The following is a 24,310-nucleotide window of genomic DNA, read 5'->3' as shown; positions in this document are numbered from 1 at the left end:
GGCTGCAGTCAAGCTCCCGTGATGAAGCAAAGTGCCATACAATTCATAATTAATTTTATTGTGTAAAAAAGATGTATACAAAAATGTATATAAAAGACACATCATAACAATAAGTGTTGCAATAAAAAAAAAAAAAAAAAATTTAAAACCTGGTGGTGTTTGTTATAATACAAATCATAAATAATTTTAAAAACGTTAACACTGGGTGAGGAGACCACTTCTTGTGGTAAACTATTCCATATTCTAATTGCTCGATTGCTAAAGAATTTTTTTTTTTCTTAAATTCACCCTGGACCTTTGTACTTCAAGGCTCAGTTCATGGACTCTCAGGCCAGCATACCTTCTCATTTGAAAGAAATCTGCAAAATTTACATTTTTCAAACCATGTAAAATTTTGTAACTCTCGATTAGGTCACCTCTAGTACAGTGGGAAAAATAAGTATTTGACCCCCTGTCAGTTTTGCAGGTTTTCCCACCTACAAAGAATGGAGAGGTCTGTAATTTTTATCGTAGGTACACTTCAACTGTGAGAGACAAAATCTGAAGAAAAAAAAAATCCAGAAAATCACACTGTATGATTTTTAAATAACTAATTAGCATTTTATTGCATAAAATAAGTATTTTACCACCTACCAACCAGCAAGAATTCTGGCTCTTGCAGACCTGTTAATTTATTTAAGAAGCCCTCTTATTCTGCACTCTTTACCTGTATTAATTGCACCTGTTTGAACTTGTTACCTGTATAAAAGACATCTGATCACACACTCAATCAATCACACTCCAACCTGTCCACCATATCCAAGACCAAAGAGCTGTCTAAGGACACCAGGAACAAAACTGTAGACCTGCACAAGGCTGGGATGGACTACAGGACAACAGGCAAGCAGCTTGGTAGAAGACAACAACTGTTATGATTATATATTAGAAAGTGGAAGAAACACAAGATGACTGTCAATCTCCCTCGGTCTGGGATTCCATGCAAGATCTCACTTCGTGGGGTAAGGATGATTCTGAGAAAGCTCAGAACTACACACGAGGATGTGGTCAATGACCAGAAGAGAGCTGGGACCACAGTAACAAAGATTACATTAGTAACACATGATGCTGTCATGGTTTAAAATCCTGCAGGGCAGCAAGGTCCCCCTGCTCAAGCCAGCACATGTCCAGGCCCGTTTGAAATTCACCAGTGACCATCTGGATGATCCAGAGGAGGCATGGGAGAAGGTCATGTGGTCAGATGAGACCAAAATAGAGCTTTTTGGAATCAACTCCACTTACCATGTTTAGAGGATGAGAACAACCCCAAGAAAACCATCCCAACCGTGAAGCATGGGGGTGGAAACATCATACTCTGGGGGTGCTCTTCTGCAAAAGGTACAGGACGACTGCACCGTATTGAAGGGAGGATGGATGGGGTCATGTATTGCGAGATTTTGCCAAACAACCTCCTTCCCTCAGTAAGAGCATTGAAGATGGGTCATGACTGGGTCTTCCAGCATGACAATGACCCCAAACACACAGCCAGGGCAACTGAAGAGGGGCTCCGTAAGAAGCATTTCAAGGTCCTAGAGTGGCCTGGCCAGTCTCCAGACCCGAACTCAATAGAAAATCTTTGGAGGGAGCTGAAACTCCAAACCTGAAAGATTTGGATAAGATCTGTATGGAGGAGTGGACCAAAATCCCTGTTGCAGTGTGTGAAAACCTGGTCAAGAACTACAGGAAACGTCTGACCTCTGTAATGGCAGACAAATGTTTCTGTACCAATTGTTAAGCTGTTTTTCTAGGGGGTCAAATACTTCTTTTATGCAATAAAATGCAAATGAATTATTTAAAAATCATACAATGTGATTTACTGGATTTTTTTTTAGATTCTGTCTCTCACAGTTGAAGTGTACCTACGATAAAAATTACAGACCTCTCCATTCTTTGTAGGTGGGAAAACCTGCAAAACTGACAGCGGGTCAAATACTTATTTTACCCACTGTATGTCATAAGACATATGCTGCAATTCTGGGACCAACTTCATGGCCCTTTTCTGCACTTTTTCTAAAGTATTTTTTTAATCTTTCTCAAGGTATGGGTATGGTGCCCAGACGAACACAGTATTCAAGATGGGGACAAAGAAAGGTCTTATGCAAGAGAAGAAATGACTCTTTGTTGATAAGTGAGAATGCCCTTTTTATTATGCCTAGAACTCTACTTGCTTTGGATGCTGAAACAGCAACATGCCGAGAAAAGGACAGGTCATTTGAAATCAAGACGCCGAGATCTTCTTCTTTCGTGGCCTTCTCTAAAACTTTTTCATTCATAACGTAATCGTAACATGGGTTGTTCTTTCCCATATGAATAACTCTACATTTCTGTTCATTAAAACCATGTAACCACTCCTCAGACAAAGCAATAAGATTATTTAAGTCTTTTTGGAGATCCTCCCATCGACAAGTGAAAGAATGGGATGGTATATCTTGGTATCATCTGCAAAGATTTTACAGCTCGATCTTATTGCACATGACAAATCGTTAATAAATAACACAAACAATACTGGCCCAATGACTGATCCCTGAGGGACTCCACTGGTAACCTGTATCCAAGAGGACCTAACTTTGTTCATACAGACCTGCTGCTCTCTATGAATTAGAAAATCTTATATCCAATTGCAGAGTTTTCCCCCAATACCATACTTCTGTAATTTATTTATCAGTCTGGCACTTGGCACAGAATCAAACGCTTTTTTGAAATCGGGATACAGGACATCGTAGGGCAAGCCTTCGTCATACAGCTTCGTCCATTCTTTTAAAGTAACAAGCAAATTTGTGAGGCAAGACCTGCCCCTTCGAAAACCATGTTGTTTGTTTGAAAGTACTTTTTCAAGAAAAATCACAAGTTTGTCCCTGACAAGTTTCACACAATTTACAGACATGCGAGGTCAGGCTCACTGGCCTACAGTTGGCTGTGACTGACTTGTCCCCTTTCTAGATGGGGGTGACATTAGACTAGGCAGGATTGAGAGAAATATGAATGGGGGTGACAATAGACTAGTCAGGATTGAGAGAAATATGAATGCAGCAATGTACAGAGACATCCTGGATGAAAACCTGCTCCAGAGCGCTCTGGACCTCAGAATGGGGTGACAGTTCATCTTTCAGCAGGACAATGACCCTAAGAACACAGCCAAGATATCAAAGGAGTGGCTTCAGGACAACTCTGTGAATGTCCTCATCATTATGAATCAAGTATTTTTACACCATTTTAAACTTGTCTGTGTGGCTTTGTTTAATTCAACATCTTTAAAGCCTAATCAGTGTTTCACTGCAAAACATCAGTTTATGCACAAAACCCCCACATTTGAGATATATCTTTGACAGTTATTGAAGCATGTTACTTTTGTATGAAAAGTATTTAACAGGTATTTCACCTACATGTGTCAATAAACAGCAGGAAACATTAAAGAGGCAGGTTTTATCCCTCACATCAGAGAACAACATAAAGCTAATCCATGCATGGTGGGTGTGCAGATAGCGTTTATTTTTCTTGGTGCTGTGCATCCAAACCATTTACTGCCCTCAAAAATACTCTTTATTTACTGACCAAGTAGTGACATTAAAACAAAATGGATTACACTGAAATTCATTTAGATTTTTTTTTTATATTATTGACACATTATAGGAGCTGTAATGATTTAATCTAAATTAATGCTTCATTTTGAAATCCATATTGTTATTATTATTTTTTTAAGGTGGAATATTCTGAGCTAGTTTAGCTGGGCCACATTTACAAACAGTTCAACTCATTTTCCATACTTCAATGATAACACTGCTGTTTACAATTAGGGAAATGTGAGCAATTCACTTAGACTTCACATTTGGTAAATTAGGTCATATTAAAATATCAATGTTAACTGAGGTGTGACATAGTGTGTGAGAGTAAGCAACAGATATGCTGCGTAGCAATCTGATAAATGGTGCCAAGTACCCACTTGAGGCAGTGCAGGGGTCCTGGTGGAGACATGCGGGCCACATTGGCTCCATTCACTGTACTGAACTGAACCTCAGACACATAGAGCGTGATGGTGGATGACTGCAGACGGGTCTTCACGACCTCCAAAGGACAAGTTAATATGGCTCCGACCGTGCCCCCACATCTAGCACACAAACACAGAGAGGAAAACTGAGAAACGGTGGTATGGGAAAATATAAACTGTGAAGTAGTTAGTAAAGAATCTTCAGAAATGACAATGAATGACAGTTTTATTATGTCCTACTTTAATGTGAATAACAGGTATGGTACAAGTACAGCTGGCCTTAAGTGGGCAAAGCAGAATTTCTCCTGCTCAACTAAATTAACTAACGGTGTGATTTGTGGAATTCTGAAAATCCCTCACACATATTCAATAAATACCACAGAGTGGGAACAGCCAGCCATCAAGGAATGCTTTGTTTCTTGACAGAAAATATGCACTTCATAGATATATTTCCATATATTCCACTTATTTAAGATGGGCCAAACAGCAGTTAAAAATTATTGCCTTTTGATACATCAAGTCTCAGCAACACCTTAGTTACATACAGAATGCCACCATGAAGTTTTTCTCCATGCCAAATGAGATTAAGTGCACCAACAAAACATGTGTGCCATTTTTGCTCAGCTCATGTGTTACACTGTTTATTTATTTCTAATATAATTCTGTTATTGTTTTTCAAGAAAGCTCATTTTTTTTCTTTTTTGCTCGGTGCTTTTGCAATTCTGATGCATGCTTTTTGTCACCCACTCAATGCATCTTGTGATTTTAGATTTTTTTTTGTTTGTTTTTCCAGTAACTGCCACCAGGACTGGGGAAAAAAAAACTAAATAAAACTTATGGATGTGGTGAGAGAGGACATGCATGTGGTTGGTGTGACTGAAGATGACACAGTGGACAGCGTGAGATGGAAACAATCTGTTGTGGTGACCCCTAATCGGAAGCAGCCAAAAGACACACACGACAGCACTGTGATGTTAAAAAATCCAGTTAAACGACCCTCCACCTTCTCTTTTCTTGAATATATTTGACACAATAGATGTTTTTACCACGAAACATTCTCTCGACACTGGCATGATCCATTGGTGCAGTTAAAACTCTCAAAATATCATTTAAATAAAAGGTAGAAAACTTTGATGATCTGATAAATCATCTGCTGTGCAGCTCCTGAATTGAGGTGCTAATTTGCGACCTGTGGGTCACATTTGACACAGCCTATTTGTTTGTTTGTTTTGTAAAGCTTCACAAAAAGGTCTGGAGTCAAACTTTCCAGAATAGTGACGATTATGACTGGGGGATTCTGACAATAAATATACAAATCAAATTTAGTTTATCCCCAAATACAATGTTTGCGCTCAAGCAGTTGACAGCACTGAGGTTAGTGATGCTGAAACGACTTGAGTATTTTTTTTTAAGGTGCTTGTGTTTTTTTCTACATGATATAACCACTCATTGGTAAATGTGATAACTTTACAGAAAAATAAACTTTAAACTAATGATCAAGCTTTGGAGGACTATAATAGGAGTTCATCAAGAATAAGCACATCACTTAAGCTTAGTAGTAGACAAGCTTGAATCTTCAACTGGACTGGGTTGATTGACGCGAGGACATTTTGCTTCAAATCACAGAAGCTTCCTCAACTAAAATTCTTCCTGTGGTCGTCTGACTTCTGTCTTGACTCTTGTAGAGAAGCTTTTGTGTTTCTGAGCACATCAGATTTTTCTGTGCAATGCAACAATGGCCCCCACCCAAACAGGTGGGTGAGTACAGTCGCCCTTGAACAGTAAAAATAACACTTCTAGGGTTAACACTGCATGTGTGCACATGCACACACACACACACACACACACACACACACACACACACACACACACACACACACACACACACCATGTTCTCATGATCCTGAAGTCTATTGTAATATTTAATTATTCTAAGTTTAAAATGCATGTTTCCTCAGATCCTGCCATAATGCATATTCCTGATATAATTATATTTGAGGTCCCCTCAGTGTCATCTGGTAAATAGGTAGATTTAGTGCATCTACTGGATAATACATTTCAGATAAGATCTTGCGTGTTTTGTGTTCTCTTAGTCATTACTATTTTGTAAGCTAGATCTATTATTTAATTTCTGTGCATGCCTGTTTTCCTTTACTTTTTTCTTTTTTCAAGGACCACAATGTAAATAAGCATCCATATCGGAAGCTTTCTTGTGTTATCCTCTGCAGTACTTTTTACGTATACTTATGTAATTTTATTGCTGAATAAACTCAAGTCAAGATCATGGCTCCTTGAAATCTTCAAAACTACAACTTAGTTAGATAGCCCTAGCCCTAAGAATTTTTGTATCTCTGAGGGCAACAAGTCATTTGACCTTTGGACTTCCTTGCTTGCATTATGTACGACTAATAAATAAAGAAGCTATGTGGTCTCCATATGATCTGTCCATTTTCCAATTTTGATCAAATGCAGTGATTTGAAGTGGTTTGAAACCTTCCTTATGGAGTTGAAATGTTCTTCATCACACATATCCATTTAGCACTTTTTAAAGCTTAATTTTTCATCATTCTTGCATCCTTAGCAGTTGTTACTTTGTTACAGTTGTTACTTGTTGATTCTCATTGCTAATTACAATACTAAAACTGAAGAGTTTATGAAAATGCGCACACAGATGGCTCAAATTATGATAATAATAATAAAATAATAAATACATAAAATAAAAAATGAAATTTTGTGTTGAAGAAAAGACAGGTAAGATTTTCCCTTGTATTTAGTACAAACAGAAAATGGGGAACTAAAATTTAAGGAAATATCTAAAAATGAAGAGTGCACATTTAGGAATTTAAACTGAGTAATGGCGTAAGATGATACTGAACGTGCTGATAGCAAATCCTTAAAACTTTGATAAATTGTGACACTGGACACAGCTCCTGCACGGGCTGCTCGCTGACCTCGTTTGTGGCATTTGTCGTTCCTCTCAGCCACATCAGTGAATGCTAATATAATGAATATAAACGCATACCAACACCGTTATGTGTAGCTTTATGAGTTAGCAACGAGTTGGCTCTGAGCTAATTCAGAATGTACTCACCCTCCAGCAAAAAGATGAACGAACGTATCTCTTTGACTCATTATGTATCATATTCGAGAACCGTCCTCGGGGCGCCACACAGGGGATAACAGGCAAGGACGCTCTGAAATAGAGGGTTGTCACTCCAGGCTGGCGAGCAGACGACTCTCAGCACGGCTGTGTTGTGGTGGAGGTCAGAGGCGTGAAAAAACGAGGACATGCAACAGCTAGCTCGGCTAGCTTGTGTTAAGTAAGCCACGCTAGCAGCTTTCCGCTAGCAAACACCGACGTCAGAACTACAGCTTCGCGTCTCCTCTTTCCCAAACGGGACAATATTTCATGATGTTGTGCATATATTTAACGCTGCTGACAGAGTCCTTGCGATGATGATAACAACTGCGGCCTCTGTCACGTTGAAGTCTGCGATCTCACTGAGCGCCTGTGCCTCAGCCACAATGTTTATCGTAGGGAACCAAGTTGCAAAACAGAGAAGGTGATTGGCTGATACGCCCCAGTGCGTCGATTGATCCCGCCCCATCACTACTCCTTCACGTGATAGGCTTTTATTTTGAAGGGCAAGATTATAATTTAAAGAAGTGAATGGAGGCGCATGACGACTCACGAGAAAATACAAAACTAGTAGTAATTTATTAATTAACACAAACCGCGTTTTGTGTTAGCTGTGACATGCTTGGTGCTCATGGTCGGTTCCAGGTGGTTGCTTGTTTTTGCCACACAGACCTCACATCAAAAACCAAGTGTGAACATGAAGATCAATTTAACCCTGGATCTTTAACAGATAAGTTGAATACTCTACTAACTTCACAAATTTCCAGTTGCAAGCACATTTTAAGAGAAAACGTTCACTCTGCTACCTTGGCCTGATATGTTTTGCTGTTTTATATACAAGGCCAGAGCAATTTTGTAATTTAATTTTTATTTATTTATTTTATTATGGCAATGGTGAATGATAAAATATAGAAACTGAGAGCAGCCATCAGTTATATTTTTTCACATTGTTTTCCTGAAATAATAGATTTTTTTTCACCGTGTCAAGAAAAATTAAACTTCACGGCTCACTTGAGTTTGTGTTGTGGCGCATGAGCCGCATGGAATGGAATCATCTACCACTTGCGGTGACACTGTGCTCCTCCTTGCTTGTAAAGCAAGGAGCAGTGTTAACAAGCCAAGATGGGCATGTTGCTGCTTTCCCAGCAGGACCCTCTGGTTGTTCTCAAAGCTGCCTCGACAACATACATTCAGATTCTGATCACTCACTGCATTGTGACAGGTGCAGACAAAGGTCTGTCCTTGCTGTGTATGTGATCACGTGGCCCAGCTCTTTGATGTTTTACTTCCAGGACCCTTGTGGAGTAAGGAGCCGGGCAGAACCTCCTTATAAACTCTCTCTCTCTCTCTCTCTCTCTCTCTGTGTGTGTGTGTGTGTGTGTGTGTGTGTGTGTGTGTGTGTGTGTGTGTGTGTGTGTGTGTGTTGTGTGTGTGTGTGTGAATGAGTTCAATGAAATAAAGTATCACGCCAGTACGTTGTTTGAATGTGAAATTGTCACTCTTTCTTTTGCCTCACACAATTTCCACAGGGTAATCCAACAGATGACTGGAAGTTTGAGGGTCCTGAGCAGTCGCTATATAAATCCAAGTTATTATTAGTATTGTTGTTTTTGTTATTGTTATGATTATTATTTTTATGAGCAAAAACCCACCTGTGTGTGTGAGGAGGGGGAGGTTGTTTGTTGTAGAAGTTGTGATGGAGGAAGGAGACACAATTTACCCATTTTGGCAACACAAATCCACACCGTTTCTCACGTTCTTTTTATATCTTATTTACTTGTCATAGTAGTTCGTATATGTAGTGAGCCTGCTCTGTCGTGCATACAGCAGGAACACATTGGCAATTACAGAAAATAGGTTTGTGTGTGCGGAACAGAGAACAGACAATTACTCGGCACCCACGCAGGCGTCCTGTTGGCAGACATTGATTTGCACATCCTGCAGGGGGCACCGACAGGAGGTCATCAATATGCGCATCTCGGCTTGTTAACACATGTATGGCAGGAAGCACCCTGTAAACCCAAGTGGTGATGGCTTGTTATTTGCATAGCTGGCATACAGACACCTTTGTATGCATAGAATACATATTGCATATCTCAGCGTATTAACACATGCAAGAGACATTGTCTGCACTCCGCACCACTCCGTTATGGTGAATTATGTCCAAATGTGATGAATGTCACTACAGTGTGTTAAATGGGTTGTACATATGTGTGGAGGGTGTTGCTGCATACATACACTATGATCATTATAGTAAGATTATTATTATTATCTTACCACTTCTTCTGGTCAGAGACCTTGGAAGTTCTTGGAATCTGCTGGAGCTGCTCTTCCAATTTAGGGCTCACAGCCCCAAACCCAACTGACTATACTGAGGCTACTGACTATAATGTTCATTGTTTGGTAATAGAATATGTGGGAACACTTTGGATATGTCCTTCCACTTTATTTGCAGTTCTTTCTTCACGCCTTGGTCTTCTTGTGATACTTCTTCATGATGTAATTTGGGAGTGCTATATGTCTCTCAGTTATTCTTTATTGATCTTTGTCAATCACCATGATATCTGGTTGGTTGGTTTGCACCTACTTTCCAGATTAGAACATGAAGTCCTGTAGAATCTTAGCTCTGGCTTTTTCAGCCACATTTGATCGTGTCTCCTAATTAGACCTATAGAGACTCCCACTCTGTACTTGGCACAGTTTTTCTTGCACCAGTCCTGCTCCTGGAGATCACCTGCTCTGCATGTTTTCCATGTGTCATTTTATTTATGTTTATTTTGCTGCTTTATACTTCTACTCCACTACATCTCACAGGCTTATATTGTACTTAACTTCACTACATTTGTCTAGTGCCAAAGGGGTTTTGTGTGCTTGTTTCCAGAGTAAAAGGTTCCTGGTTCAACTCCACCCTGCCCACTCTCCATCTAATGTGGCATTGCATTAGGAAGGACATTTGGCCTAAAACCTGTCCCAAGTAAAAATGTAGATCAGTGCTGGGGTGACCACCAGTAATAAAGGAAAAAAGCCGAAAGAAGTACTTTACTCCACTATGGTGGCCTGGCTACTTTAGTAGTCATTTTGCAGGATCAGGTTAATATAAAATAAACATATAACCAATAAATAAGTCATATCAATAAGGCCTCTTCATAAAGAAGCAACCCATCAGTATGTACAGTAGTACACTTTGGCTTTACACTATCAACTCCTCCAAGTATGTGGCTATTTTGCACTCTCACTGTCAGATTTACACGAGGCCTCTGGTACAGATACAAATAACTCTGAACAACCTCTACTTTGGAAATACATTATTTGGATGGGTTATGATTTGTTTTAAAGAAAGGATAAATTGTTTCAACCTTTAAATAACATGAATATGGTGCATTTAGACACGCCACAAAATAAATAAATAAATTGCATGCTACCCACAGACATCCACAGATTTAACCACAGTAGGTTTTTGTAAATCTAACTCAAATATTACATACAGAGATTCTTTGTGTATGTACTGTGGGCAGCTGTGTTTGTACAAGAAACAAAATTGAACAAGCATGAGGGAAAACAGACTTTCAGGCTATACATAGAAGAGGAGGTGAGCAGTACAAATAAAATCCATGGACCACTAAATTTCATAATTGCACATGCTAATATTAAAGGCCACATCATGTGCCACAGTAGCTCGTGCAATCACATTATTCCTTGACTGATAAAAAGCTGGATGCTTCTCTTTCCAATTTGCAGCCAAAGCTAATCAGAGCACTAATACATCATAAGGTAGTTACACAATGATTCTGACCACGCTGTTGCATATTATAGCTGTTATACAGTCAATTTAATTCTTGTGACCATTTTTTTTTATTTGCGAGATAAGTGAAAAGTCTTGAAAGAAGGATTTGTATCTTGTTGTAATGCTCAAGTCAAGTCTGGGATGCCAGTGCTGATAACGTATGTCACTGCATCCACCACATCGCAGATCTGCCTTGGGGCAACCACTCAGGCAGACATCTAGCACATCCCCACCTCTTGAAAGTAAGGATACACTATAGCCAGGTGAAACGTGGGTGTCCCCTTGGCCTTCTACAGCACTGGGGTCCTCAACACTGAGACACCAACGTGTTGGATCACACCCTGAGAAACATGCCATGTGGTCAAAATGTCGTAGCCCACCATGCAAGTTATACTCCTCATCTTATTCTTCCTAAGTAACCAGTTGTTCCCAAGGATCCTCCCAAGAGACCTAGAAAAAAAGACATTGCCGAACATGTCTGTTCATGACTCCATGAGTTTCTTCTCTTGTAACAGTGCATGATGCATATGCAGGTTCTTTGCATACACTATATTTATCTGCGTGTGGATGATGGAGTAACTGATGGCGATCCCAGTAAACATTTGCCAAGAGGTGAAGTACACCTTGCACATGTCACCAATGTGTCCCAGGGCTAACATATTTAGGCAAATATTCTGACATGAACTTGAGGTGACGTGGCACAGAAGGTTGTGAGACACAGATGTAAAACTCAGACGGTGGCATAGGAGTCAAAAAGGCTTTATCAGAAAAACGGGCTGGGATTCGGTACACAGTTTGACAATCAATGGATTGGAGGTACAGATAGACGGCAGGCAAAGGAGTGGTCCAGAACAAGCACAGTTCAATACACGGATCTGATGTGCATCAAACTTAGTCTATTCACTGAGAGTGCCAGTTTGCACCTCACTGTCACAAATGAGAGTGATTGAGGCACTTTTGAGATATAATGCAAAATTTACACCAAATGTGCTTTTCAATATTAAATGGAAATGTCCACAAAATCCACAATCACGATCAGATCTAGATCAAATTTGTTAGGCCATAGTGAGTGACAGTCTGCACCTCACATTCAAATATGACTGTGATTGGGGCATGTTTTATTAAGATATAATGTAAGATATACAGTGCCGGATCAAACTTCGTCATTCGACAAAAGATACAATCCTACATAATGCTGTTTAACCTTAATGCTGTTTATCCAGTTTTTTTAACATTAAAAACAGCAAATTTTTGTTTATACAGGTATCTTATAAAACTAACCGGCAGTTTTATAAAAAAAAAAAAAACTATATGGATTTGATTGACATGCGGTTAGACCAATCATGCTTGAACCCTCATGCGCATGCGTGAGTTTTTTCACACGTGTCGGTGACGTCATTTCCCTGTGGGCAGGCCTTGAGTGAGATGTGGTCCCGCCCTCTCGGCTGAATTCCTTTGTTTCACACGCTGCTCGAGACGGCGTGCGTTGTTTTATCAAACTTTTTTCTGGACCTGTGAGGAATATCCGAGTGGACACTATTCGAGAAATTCAGCTGGTTTTCGGTGAAAAGTTTAATGGCTGATGAGAGATTCTGGGGTGTTTCTGTCGCTGTAAGGACTTCCCACGGAGCGGGACGTCCTGCAGCGCTTCCAGGCGCCGTCGTCGGCCTGTTTCAAGCTGTAATCATCCTAATTTAAGGCTCTTTTGACCAAGGACGTCGTGAGAGAACAGAGAAGATTCAGAAGAGGCCGGCATGAGGACTTTATGCGGACATTCCACTGTTTAAGGACATTTTTTAATGAAAGACGTGTGCGCAAATTCGCCGAGTCGTTTCAGTGACGACTCGGTGAATCTGTGTGCGCCGCGACAGGAAAAACACCTCCGTGTTGAAAACCATTTGTAAAATTCAGGCGGCTTTTGATGGCTTTCAACAAGTGAGTAACTGAGAGATTGTTTAACAGCTTGGGCATGTTCCAACTTGTCCATTAAGGTTTCCAACACGGAGGTGTTTTTCCTGTCGCCCGACATGCAACTCTGCCCGCACGTTCTTTCATTACAAAATGTCCGTTAACAATGGAATGTCCGAATAAACTCCTCATGCCGACTTCTTCTGAAAGTTCTCTGTTCTCTGACGACTTACTGGGTCAACAGAGCCTGAAATGTGGAAGTTTGTTGTGTGGGCTGCTGAAGAGGAGGTACTGCTGGCCCACCACCACCAGAGGGCACCCTGCCTGGAGTGCGGGCTCCAGGCACCAGAGGGCGCTGCCGCCTCACAGGAGCAGCCGGGGTGACAGCTGACACTCATCACCTGTGACAGCTGTCACCACTCATCTGATCTGCATCGGTATATCAGCAAGACGTCATCTCCACCTCTTTGCCGAGATATCGTTCTACCTGAAAGGTAATATCCTCAGCCTGACTGCTTGATAGAAAGCCTTTTTGTTGTGATTTTTGTGAGTGATAACAGACTTTTTCTCCAACGAGAGGTGGAGGTAGCTTCCCTGCCGTGCAGATTGCTGGGTGCAGACGCACCCACGTTTAATTGTGTTTTTGTTCCTCGCCAGCAGTACCAGGTCCGACACGCGGAGGCAGTGGCCACCTGGGAGTTCGGGACTTGGCGGCTCCAGTATTCCCGGGGTCTGGTGGCGGAGGAAATCGTGTGGTTCCGGTTCTGCTTTGGACAGGCGTCTCCTATCTTCGAGCCTGCCCACACGACACCTTGTAATTTGACCTTTGATCTATTGTGGAATCTGTTGTGTTTGTTGTGCATGTTCGCAACAGTAAAGTGTTGTTATTTGACCTATTCTATTGTCCGTTCATTTGCGCCCCCTGTTGTGGGTCCGTGTACTTACACTTTCCCAACAAAGTTTTCAACTTGAAACGGCGAGACGCTGCCGCCTCGAAGCGCAGATCGCCATCAGGCGCCGTGGGCCGTCCTTACGGCGACACTACCAGACCAAAATCTCTCATCAGCCGTTAAAATTTTTACCGAAAACCAGCTGAATTTATCGAATGGTGTCCACTCAGTTGTGCCTTACAGTTTTGAAAAACTTTTGATCAAACAAAGCAGCAATCTCTGAGCCATTCCTAAACAATGAAAAAATCGACGAGAGGGTGAGCGACTCCTCACTCAAATACTTTTCTAATAGACCTCGTAGTTAAAAATGAATGTCATTTTTAAGGGCACGAAATGGGTCAACCTAGAGGTGAACCAAAAATGGCTGACATGTTAAAATGTCAAGGTGGCCCACATGATTCAAAGCAAATATTGGTCATGTTTGTAATGCCTAAAATAGACTAAATGTTGTGTGGGCCGCTGAAGAGGAGGTACTGCTGGCCCACCACCACCAGAGGGCGCCCTGCTTGGAGTGCGGGCTTCAAGCACGAGAGGGCGCCGGAGCCACTGGGAGTGACAGCTGTCACTCTTCATCAGCACCAGCTGTCACTCAGCCAACTCATCACCATCTCCATAAAGGCCGGACTGCGACTCCACCTCCTCGCCGAGAAATCAACTACCAATCAGGTAACTTTCTCTGCTGACTCAAAACATTGAGTAATAATCTGAACTTCTTTGCAGCCGTTTTCCTGTGGTGTGTCCTTATCTGTGGGATTGGCATTTGGTGTGATCAGCGATGGCTTCGCTTCACACCCCAACCAGATAAGTGGTTAGACAGGAGCTGCACGTGTGTGATTGGAGGTGGAGGTGCTCCCTCCTTACTGAATACAGACTGTGGGATTACTGAGTGTGCGACCTCACACTCATCAGGACTGTCTCTGTTCTCTGCCAGCAGTACCGGGTCTGACTGCTGAAGACAGCGGCCACCTGGGGCGCAGGGCTTGGCGGCTCCGGTGTTCTTCAGCTCCGTTGGCAGTGGAAGCTGTGTGGATCCGGCTCTTCTCTCGCCAGGCGTCTTCTATTGTCGAACCTGCCCACACGTCACCTGGTGTATGATTGACAGTCACTATATTGTTATTGTCTGTACGTCGTTGTGTGATTCACAACATTAAATTGTTACTTTTGGCTTATCCATTGTCCGTTCATTTACGCCCTCTGTTGTGGGTCCGTGTCACGACACTTTCACAACACTAAATGGGATGTGCACATATACTACATGTTAAAATGCCAATTTGGCCCATGTTTGAAGTGAATGAATTGTGCAAGACTAGATGTGAACCTAAAAACTGTCCACATGTAAAATGTCACTATGGCCCCAGTGACCCATTGGGAATATGCAAAGTGTCTTAAATGGATCAAGCTAGATGTAAGCCTAAATTCTAACATTTAATATTGTCAAATGTTGCTGTAACTCAAATGATCTATAACTAATACATTGCCATGTTTTAAGTGCTCAAGATCAGGCAAAGTGGATCTTAGCCTAAAATTGCCTACATGTTACAATAATGGCACAGTGCACATGACCTAAAACAAAAATATGGGTCCAGTTTAATATTCTATTAATAGAGCATAAACTTTGTAAGTGAAGTAACAGACTCAAAAATATCAGTGTGACCCAATCAGCATGCCTTCATTGGAAAATTGCAGAGAGTAGTTTGGCTGTTTTCAGGTTTGGTGGCCAGGTGGACATATTTGAAAAGTCCAGTGCTGAGTCTCAGTTTATAAAATCTCATAGGGACCTCACAAAGTGTACTTCAGTTACGTTTATGACACAACAGTTTATAACAGGCTTTGTAATTAGGCCCATAAAAACCTGATTAAAAAAATTACAAATGACCTTCCTATGTTGAAAAAAATAGCTGCATCATCTGATCTTCTCCACTCGCCTGCAGGTATGGAAATGTTTTCTGAGTTCAGTGTATTTTTTGTCTTTTTTTTTTTTTTTTTTTTTGCAGTAGATGAAAAGACCAACATTTGGCTGACTTCAGTATAGCTCTGTCTCGTAACAGTCCAATAAAAAGTCAGTTTGAACTTTGAAAGCAAACAGCCTTTCTAAGAATCGGGTTTTCTTTCTAAGAACAACCAGCATAGAAGAGTTTAAAGCAATATGAACATATTACTGAAAGCTCACATACTAGGGCTGTCAATAAAGTAACGGTCCTTTTTATTTTTTTCAAAAACTATATGGATTTCATTCATATGTTTTTACGTCAGACATGCTTGAACCCTCGTGCACATGCGTGAGTTTTTCCACGCCTGTCGGTGACGTCATTCGCCTGTGAGCATTCCTTGTGGGAGGAGTCATCCAGCCCCTCGTCGGAATTCCTTTGTCTGAGAAGTTGCTGAGAGACTGGCGCGTTGTTTGATCAAAATTTTTTCTAAACCTGTGAGACACATCGAAGTGGACACGGTTCGAAAAATTAAGCTGGTTTTCAGTGAAAATTTTAACGGCTGATGAGAGATTTTGAGGTGATTCTGTCGCTTTAAGGACTTCCCACGGTGCGAGACGTCGCTCAGCGCTCTCAGCCGCCGTCGTCAGCCTGTTCAAGCTGAAAACCTCCACATTTCAGGCTCTATTGATCCAGGACGTCGTGAGAGAACAGAGAAGTTTCAGAAGAAGTCGGTTTCAGCATTTTATCCGGATATTCCACTGTTAAAGGAGATTTTTTTAATGAAAGACGTGCGGACGGGTCCGCGCGTACGCGACGCTCCGCCACAGGAAAAACACCTCTGTTGAAAGCCTTAAGGACAAGTTGGAACATGTTCTGCTGTTAAACAATTACTCATATACTCACTCCACTGAAAGCCATCAAAAGCCGCCTGGATTTTACAAATGGTTATCAACACGGAGGTGTTTTTCCTGTGCCGCCGCGCCGCGTCGGCTGCGTCCCGACGCGCGGACCCGTCCGCACGTCTTTCATTAAAAAAATCTCCTTTAACAGTGGAATATCCGGATAAAATGCTGAAACCGACTTCTTCTGAAACTTCTCTGTTCTCTCACGACGTCCTGGATCAATAGAGCCTGAAATGTGGAGGTTTTCAGCTTGAACAGGCTGATGACGCTGCCTGAGAGCGCAGCGCGACGTCTCGCACCGTGAAAAGTCTTTAAAGCGACAGAATCACCTCAAAATCTCTCATCAGCCGTTAAAATTTTCACTGAAAACCAGCTTAATTTTTTGAACCGTGTCCACTTCGATGTGTCTCACAGGTTTAGAAAAAATTTTGATCAAACAAAGCGCCAGTCTCTCAGCAACTTCTCAGACAAAGGAATTCCGACGAGGGGCTGGACGACTCCTCCCACAAGGAGTGCTCACAGGCGAATGACGTCACCGACAGGCGTGGAAAAACTCACACATGCGCACGAGGGTTCAAGCATGTCTGACGTAAAAACATATGAATGAAATCCATATAGTTTTTGAAAAAAATAAAAAGGACCTATACTTTATTGACAGACCTCGTAGTCAGAGGTGAACTGTGACCAACATTTTATTCTGTTATAGACTGAAGATTTGAATGTGTATGAATGTATGTTTTCATAAGAATTAGGAGTCCTGAACTTGCCAGACTCTTTAAAATGTGATGTTTTAATTATCGTAGTGATTATCCTGAAAAAAAAGTACAACTCATATCAGTTGGCCTGAATGCGTCGCTGTGGTTGTTAAGATGACTGTTTTTTGCATCGAACACTGTGTTTCCTGTCATCACTATATTAGGGAGAGGCAGTGAACCTGCCATATTAGGGTGCTCCCTTATAAAGGAGATTGATTTGGGGAAGCCCTCAATGTAAAATCCTCCATTTATGTGTCCCAGCCACCATATTAGGAAAATGTCTTCTAACGTCCATGGAGCACCGGCTGCTGGGCTCAGTCAAAATATAATGTATATTTAAACAGAACGATGAATGGTTGTGGAAAAATATTAACTGATATTTACAGTAGTTGCCAATTTTGTGGTTAAGCCCTAAAATGCATTTATGTCATGTCATCAAAAAAAAAAAAAAAAAAAAAAGTGAAAGAAGAATTGTGTATGCCAACATTTCTATTTTGGCTCTTGAAATACTATTAAATTTTGTTTGCACAAAGTATAATCATAAATATTTATATAACGTGCAATTCTGCTAGTATTTATCTTCTGAAATAGCAATCTTCTTATGAAATTTAGAGCCCTTGCATGTTTGCATTTTTGTACGAGACCATCGTTAGCTTGCTCTCTCGCCCTCCCTCTTTCTCTGCACAAGCAGATAGATTAATAAATCGTCAATGATAAACCACTGTTTGACCATCTGGGTTGCTGAACTTTTCACGTTCCTGAAAACTGTTTTCTTGCACAATCAACTCTTTCCATTTATAGGTATTTGTGTGTCTGTATGTCCGTGTGCATACTGGGGACATGTCAAATAGCAGTTGTGAAAGTGTTTTTGTTTGTTGTCTCTGTTATACAGGTGATTTCCATTTGGAAAAAAGAAGTTAAATATTCACTATTTCAGAGCACTGGGTTTATACAGTGGTGTTCAAAATAATAGCGTGTTTACAAAAGTGAGTAAAGCTCAAAATCCTGATAATGACTTTAATTTCCATACACGCTTGGGAACACTACACATTCTATTCTGAATCAAATCATGAAGAAAAATGTATCAAATTTGTTATTACCTTACAGAAAGTGGAAAAAAAAAGGGATATTAGGCTCTTCAAAGAGATAGCAGTGTCTGCATTTTCCTTTCTGTGATCCTTATTACACAATACAGGTGCATGTGGCCCTTATTTAGGGCTTCGTCACACTAGAGCATGAATGCTGTACAAATTACACAAATTGGAAAAACAAACAGAATTCGAGCTACATTTGTACAGGACAGACATTCATACAGTCATGTACGAATACCCAGAATGTGGTACGAAGCCAGCTGCAATGATTCACACAATTCAGAGTGCAGCAACATCCGAATCCAGGTTGACTACCCAGAGTGCAGGCCGAATGCAGACATAAACCTTCCCCTATGAAAGAAAAAAACAGAATAAAATAAAAAAGACAAGGAATAAAACAACACAGCACAAACCCCACAATGCCAGCACCCGAGATCTGGGTAGATAGCAAGCAGGGAGGGGGAAGGGGGCGGCGTGGCAAGGCGAGTGCTGTGGTCCGCTCTTTGAAGACCTGCCATGTCACACTGCTGGGTGTCACACTCGCATCATATTAAAGATATTAAAGACTGCTCTTAACCCACCTGTGGCATTGAGCAGAGATGCTTCACAGGAGAAGACAATTATTATTATCAGCTTTACGGCGCAGGCAGGATTACTTTGTCCGACACCTTCAATCCTGCAATCATGGACCAGGCTGAAGTGTCCACATATTCCGTGCTGCAGAGGGTTTAACAAGAAGCGGTGAAGAAAGGCAACACCAAGGAGGTGCATGTGTTGCTGCAGAACCTGACAAACTGCAAATTCAACGTCAACTTCTTCGACCCAGAAGGACAGATGGCACTCCACCAGTCCGTCATTGACAGGAACCTGGAGCTGGTAAAACTGCTGGTGACATTTGCCGCAGATATCCGACTGGCCAACAGGGAAGGGTCATTGTCACAGTCATTACTGCTACACAGTTGTGCTACATTTAAGGGAAAAAATAAACAACTTTGCAAGCATCACCACCACCAACCACTGCAAAGACAAGGAACTCTTTGCGCTCTCGAATCCAAAATGTGGTGCTGCTTTTATGTAGTGCTTCTCCGCGAAAACTTTAAATAAAATAAATAATATGAAACAACCTGTTCTGTCAGTATGGATGTTTCCCCCAGATTGTGTTAAACCCTATTGGGTGCTCCACTCCAGCAGGAGTGATCCATGCATGTGTGTGTGTCAGTGTGTGTGCATGTGTGTGTGTCAGTGTGTGTGAGGTAGGGTCCACCCTGGACAGGATGCTAGTCTGTCACAAGGCCACATATAGACAAACAAACACATTCACACCCACACGCACACCTACGGACAATTTAAAGTTTCCAATCCCACCTAACCCGCGTGTCTTTGGATGTGGGAGGAAGCCGGAGCACCCAGAGGGAACCCACACAAACAAGGTGGCCCACATGATTCAAAGCAAATATTGGTCATGTTTGTAATGCCTAAAATAGACTAAATGGGATGTGCACATATACTATATGTTAAAATGCCAATTTGGCCCATGTTTGAAGTGAATGAATTGTGCAAGACTAGATGTGAACCTAAAAACTGTCCACATGTAAAATGTCACTATGGCCCCAGTGACCCATTGGGAATATGCAAAGTGTCTTAAATGGATCAAGCTAGATGTAAGCCTAAATTCTAACATTTAATATTGTCAAATGTTGCTGTAACTCAAATGATCTATAACTAATACATTGCCATGTTTTAAGTGCTCAAGATCAGGCAAAGTGGATCTTAGCCTAAAATTGCGTACATGTTACAATAATGGCACAGTGCACATGACCTAAAACAAAAATATGGGTCCAGTTTAATATTCTATTAATAGAGCATAAACTTTGTAAGTGAAGTAACAGACTCAAAAATATCAGTGTGACCCAATCAGCATACCTTCATTGGAAAATTGCAGCGAGTAGTTTGGCTGTTTTCAGGTTTGGTGGCCAGATGGACATATTTGAAAAGTCCAGTGCTGAGTCTCAGTTTATAAAATCTCATAGGGATCTCATAAAGTGTACTTCAGTTAAGTTTATGACACAACAGTTTATAACAGGCTTTGTAATTAGGCCCATAAAACCTGATTAAAAAAATTACAAATGACCTTCCTATGTTGAAAAAAATAGCTGCATCATCTGATCTTCTCCACTCGCCTGCAGGTATGGAAATGTTTTCTGAGTTCAGTGTATTTTTTGTCTTTTTTTTTTTTTTTTGCAGTAGATGAAAAGACCAACATTTGGCTGACTTCAGTATAGCTCTGTCTCGTAACAGTCCAATAAAAAGTCAGTTTGAACTTTGAAAGCAAACAGCCTTTCTAAGAATCGGGTTTTCTTTCTAAGAACAACCAGCATAGAAGAGTTTAAAGCAATATGAACATATTACAATTTAAAGTTTCCAATCCCACCTAACCCGCGTGTCTTTGGATGTGGGAGGAAGCCGGAGCACCCAGAGGGAACCCGCACAAACATGGGGAGAACATGCAAACTCCACACAGAAAGGTCACAGGTGAGAATCGAACCGATGACCTTCTTGCTGTGAGGCAGCTGTGCTAACCACTAAGCCACTGTGCTGCCCAAGGTTCAACCTGTCATCTTTTATTTTCCTGTCTTTTAAACATGTATTATGTCACAGTCAAACACGGCACGTGATGCTCAGCATCACAGTGACAGCTGGTCAGCTGGCTCTGAGACGCACTGACTTGCTGACACAGCGTCTGTGATCACGGTATAACGTCCAGAATGAGCACGTAATCACACATCCATTGTCAGTCTACCTCATGAGTCAGAGGATTCATATGTATTGTCATGCTATCATGGGTGTTAGACCCCGTCCATATGGCCGCAGTGCATGTCAACGCATCACAAAGACGCACTGGGTGTTGGGAAAGTGTAGGAACACGGACCCACAACAGGGGGCGCAAATGAACGGACAATGGAGTAAGTCAAAATAACAAGCTTTACTGTTGTGAATGTGCACAACGAATACAACCAATCACAGCAATGGACAACAGTCAATTCACAAAAGTGTCGTGTGGGCAGGCTCGAAGATAGGAGACGCCTCTCCAAGGTAAGACCGGAACCACACGGCTTCCTCCGCCACAGGACCCCGGGAATACTGGAGCCGCCAAGTCCCGAACTCCCAGGTGGCCACTGCCTCCGCGTGTCGGACCTGGTACTGCTGGCGAGGAACAAAGGACAGTTAGATGGGGGCGCGTTTGCACCCAGGACTCCGAACAGCAGGGAAGTTACCTCCACCTCTCGTTGGAACAGTAATCCACAAACTAAGCACAAATCCAAAAAGATACACTCCGTAGCTTTGATACGTTACCTCTCTGGTAGAAACGATATCTTGGCGATGAGGTGGAGATGCCGTCCTGCTGATATACCCCAGTGATAATTGCCGTCAGCTGTCTCAGGTGATGGGTGACAGCTGTTACCGAGGCTGCTCCTGTGGGGCGGCGGCGCCCTCTGGTGCCTGGAGCCCGCACTCCAGGCAGGGCGCCCTCTGGTGGTGGTGGGCCAGCAGTACCTCCTCTTCAGCGGCCCACACAACACTGGGCACCTTTTCGGCATGCTGAAAATTTTCAGCGCATGCCTGTGTATGACTCATATATCCCGCATACGTGGACCATAAGTTGTAGGGACGTTATGCGATTGTTGACATGCATTTTTTGTAATTTACTCATAAGTCTAAATACATCCATTAATGCTGTCCATTGATTGGTTGAAATCTGCAGTCCTCATACGGACAGACTGTTTCATTCACACATGGAGTAAATATAATCTGACCTGTTCGTTTCTGTGGGATTCATCATCACAGTCTGACGAACATGTATCCACATAAAGACTCCTGATTTTGGAAAACGACATCTGAAAATGTTTGAACATAAGGATGCTCATAAGTGTACATGGTACCAGAGCACCCTAGGCCGAAGATTGATGATCGAGTTTGTGATCATTTCATCTGATTTGAGGCCGCATGTTCTGGATACTCAGGTGAAGAGAGGGGCAGAGCTGTCAACTGATCACCATCTGGTGGTGAGTTGGATCAGAGGGTGGGGAGGACTTTGGACAGACCTGGTAAGCCCAAACAGATAGTGCGGGGGAACTGGGAACATCTGGAGGTGCCCACTATCTGACAGATCTTCAACTCACACCTCCGGCAGAGCTTCTCTAGCATCCCTGTGGAGGTTGGGGGCATTGAATCAGAATGGGCAATGTTCAAATCTTCCATTGTTGAAGCTGCAGCAGGGAGCTGTAGGCTGAAGGTCTTAGGTGCCTCAAGGGGCGGCAACCCTTGAACACCATGGTGGACACCGGTGGTCAGGGAAGCCATCTGACTGAAGAAGGAGTCCTTCCGGGATATGTTATCTCAGAGGACCCCAAAGGCAGTTTCAAGGTACAGACAGGCCCGAAGGGAAGCAGCCTCTGTTGTGGGGGAGGCAAAGCAGCGGGTGTGGGAGGAGTTCGACATAACCATGGAGAAGGACTTTCGGTCGGCACCAAGATGCTTTTGGCAGACCGTGAGACACCTCAAGAGGGGAAAACGGGGAACCATCCAAGCTTTCTACAGTAAGGATGGGACTCTGTTGACCTCAACTGAGGATGTAATCCGGCGCTGGAAGGAACACTTTGAGGAACTCCTGTATCAGACCGGAGTGCCCTCTATAGTAGGGGCAGAGCTGGAAGCTGATGGAGGATTTTCATCAATTTCCCTGGTGGAAGTCACTGAGGTAGTCAAACAACTCTGCAGTGGCAAGGCCCCGGGGGTTGATGAGATCCGTCCAGAAATGCTGAAGGCTCTGGGTGTGGAGGGATTGTCTTGGATGAGACGGCTCTTCAACATTGCGTTGAGGTCTGGGACAATGGCTAAGGAGTGGCAAACTGGGGTGGTGGTCCCCATATTTAAAAAGGGGGACCAGAGAGTGTGTGCCAACTACAGGGGCATCACACTACTCAGCCTCCCTGGTAAAGTCTGGGGTGCTGGAAAGGAGGGTTTGGTAGTCGATAGTCGAACCTCTGATTGAAGAGGAACAATGCAGGTTCCGTCCTGGTCGTGGAACAACTGACCAGCTCTTTACTCTCACAAGGGTCCTGGAGGGTGCCTGGGAGTATGCCCACCCAGTCTACATGTGTTTTGTGGACTTGGAGAAGGCATATGATTGGGTACCCCAGGAGACACTGTGGGAGGTGCTGCGGGGTATGGAGTGAGGGGGTCCCTTCTCAGGGCCATCCAATTTCTGTACTCGTTTCCGGTGGAGGTTGGCCTCCGCCAGGGCTGCGCCTTGTCACCAATCCTGTTTGTGATATTCATGGACAGGAAATCGAGGCACAGTCGGGGGAGGAGGGTTTCCAGTTTGGTGGATTCAGGGTCTCATCACTGTTTTTTGCAGATGATGTGGTCCTGTTGGCTTCATCGGCCGGTGACCTCCAAGACTCACTGGATCAGTTCGCAGCCGAGTGTGAAGTGGCTGGGATGAGGATCAGTACCTCTAAATCTGAGGCCATGGTTCTCAGCAGGAAACCGATGGATTGCCTACTCCGGGTAGGGAATACGGCCTTGCCCCAAGTGAAGGAGTTCAAGTACCTCAGGCTCTTTTTCATTAGTGAGGGGACGATGGAGCATGAGATTGGCCGGAGAATCGGCGCAGCAGGGGCGGTATTGCATTGGCTCTACCATACTGTTGTGACAAAAAGGGAGCTAACCTTAAAGGCGAAGCTCTTGATCTACTGGTCAGTCTTCATTCCTACTCTCACATATCTTCATGAGTGTTGGGTCATGGACCGAAAGAATTAGATCACG

At 42.6% G+C, this 24,310-nt stretch overlaps 1 protein-coding gene across 1 annotated transcript in view; it reads right to left on the bottom strand.

Moving 5' to 3' along the window:
- The window catches only part of LOC117508167 (solute carrier family 25 member 36-A), a 34,770-nt gene extending 27,222 nt beyond the window's left edge, over positions 1-7,548 (bottom strand). Inside the window, exons 1-2 of the mRNA XM_034167836.1 lie at positions 7,113-7,548; positions 3,977-4,141 (exon numbers count right to left, since the gene is read on the bottom strand). Of these exons, the coding sequence (XP_034023727.1) occupies positions 3,977-4,141; positions 7,113-7,153 (206 nt within the window). The 5' untranslated portion in view covers positions 7,154-7,548. The remainder of the gene's footprint in view (positions 1-3,976; positions 4,142-7,112) is intronic.
- Between the last annotated feature and the right edge of the window lie 16,762 nt (positions 7,549-24,310).

The sequence above is a fragment of the Thalassophryne amazonica genome, chromosome 4, assembly GCF_902500255.1.
Source record: "Thalassophryne amazonica chromosome 4, fThaAma1.1, whole genome shotgun sequence".
NCBI lineage: Eukaryota > Metazoa > Chordata > Actinopteri > Batrachoidiformes > Batrachoididae > Thalassophryne > Thalassophryne amazonica.
The sequence above is the reverse complement of the archived record's forward strand: the minus strand, read 5'-3'. Positions and strand labels throughout refer to the sequence as shown.